The sequence below is a fragment of the Hippocampus comes genome, unplaced genomic scaffold, assembly GCF_001891065.2.
Source record: "Hippocampus comes isolate QL1 unplaced genomic scaffold, H_comes_QL1_v1.1 scaffold317, whole genome shotgun sequence".
Classification (NCBI taxonomy): domain Eukaryota; kingdom Metazoa; phylum Chordata; class Actinopteri; order Syngnathiformes; family Syngnathidae; genus Hippocampus; species Hippocampus comes.
Window position 1 is genome coordinate 69,852 of NW_017805531.1, and position 1,286 is coordinate 71,137.

The 1,286-nt window shown below is 49.6% G+C and overlaps 1 protein-coding gene and 1 long non-coding RNA gene across 2 annotated transcripts in view; one reads left to right on the plus strand and one right to left on the minus strand.

Annotated features, from left to right (window-relative positions):
- The first annotated feature begins 87 nt into the window (after window positions 1-87).
- LOC109520618 (leukocyte cell-derived chemotaxin 1) overlaps window positions 88-1,286 on the plus strand; it is a 6,018-nt gene continuing 4,819 nt past the window's right edge. Inside the window, exons 1-2 of the mRNA XM_019877978.1 lie at window positions 88-222; window positions 343-483. Coding sequence (XP_019733537.1) covers window positions 151-222; window positions 343-483 — 213 coding nt within the window. The 5' untranslated portion in view covers window positions 88-150. The remainder of the gene's footprint in view (window positions 223-342; window positions 484-1,286) is intronic.
- Window positions 718-1,286, minus strand: part of LOC109520620 (uncharacterized) — a 1,415-nt gene continuing 846 nt past the window's right edge. Inside the window, exon 2 of the long non-coding RNA XR_002169211.1 lies at window positions 718-978. This is a non-coding gene — a long non-coding RNA (uncharacterized LOC109520620). The remainder of the gene's footprint in view (window positions 979-1,286) is intronic.

Genomic DNA, 1,286 nt, shown 5'->3' on the forward strand with positions numbered 1-1,286 from the left:
GGGGAGGGAAGGTGGGGGAAGGCAGAGCGGAGAGGAGAGAGAGAGAGAGGGAGAGAGAGAGAGAGAGAGTGAGAGAGAGAGAGAGAGAGAGAGAGAGAGAGAGAGTCACCGAGCAAGTGTCACGGGGATCCTCAGGTGTTTGCTCCAGTCATGGCCGGGAACTCCGAGAAAGTACCGATCGCCTCGGCGGGACCGGAGGACCTGCAGCAGTTCATGCCTCCGGTACGAATCGACCCTTTCAGGCGAAATGCTTCAGCATGGGAGGCATTGGCTTGTGTCTAAAACCCGTCATCGTGGACTCGCTTTCAAATGCTTCGATGTTCTTCTCTTTTTTTTCCGCAGGCGTACTCCACCGTGGCCGTAAAACCTGCAGCGACCGGCCGCGTCCTAAAGGCCGGTATCGCGGTGCTCGTCGCCGGAGCCCTGTTGCTCCTCCTGGGGGCCGTTGGAGCCTTCTACTTTTGGAACAACACTGAAAAACACGTAAGGCAGGCTGCTGTTGCCGTGACTTCAAGCGTGTCCGACGATGAGGCTCTTAAACGGGACATCAAGTCTGTTTTGCTGGACAATTTCATTTGGTTGCAGCGGCAGTAGAGCGACTTTAATTTTGAAAACGTGCCAAGGCACACGCGGCAAGATTGACTTCCATAAAAATTGTGTCCAATTAAAAATGTAGCCTTTTTAATTGGACACAAGCTGCATGATTTTTTTTTTGGGGGGGGGGACTCCAAACTGGAGGCTGTTTTTATTATTTTTGCAGCGTAAGAAAACACATGGATCTAAGTCAAACAAGACATGTTTCACGACAGAGTACATGAATGGGGCCCTTGTTTATATGTGGAGGATCCTGGAAGGATGGGGTGGGTGGGTGGGGTGGGGTGTGTTCCTCTGGTCCGGTTGATGCTCCAGGGGCAAGAGGTGTGTGAGAGGAGAGGGGGAAGCTTGTTTTCTGGTGGCTCGGGTATTTACGATGAAGGCCTCTATAATGTTTGTCAGAAAAAAAAAAAAAGATTGACGACGTGATACATTCGGATGATTGATTCCTGCTGACCTGAACTGAAACGCTGAAAAAAAAACGTCTCTGGGGTTGCGATTTTATATTTTCCCCCATTTTACTGAGGGGGGGGGGGGGAATCTAAATTAGAAAAAAAAAAAGATTGATGACGTGATACATTCGGATGATTGACTCCTGCTGACCTTAACTGAAATGCTGAAAAAAAAATTGTCTTTGGGGATGCGATTTTATATTTTCTCCAATTTTACTGGGGGGGGGGGGGCGGGCTGAC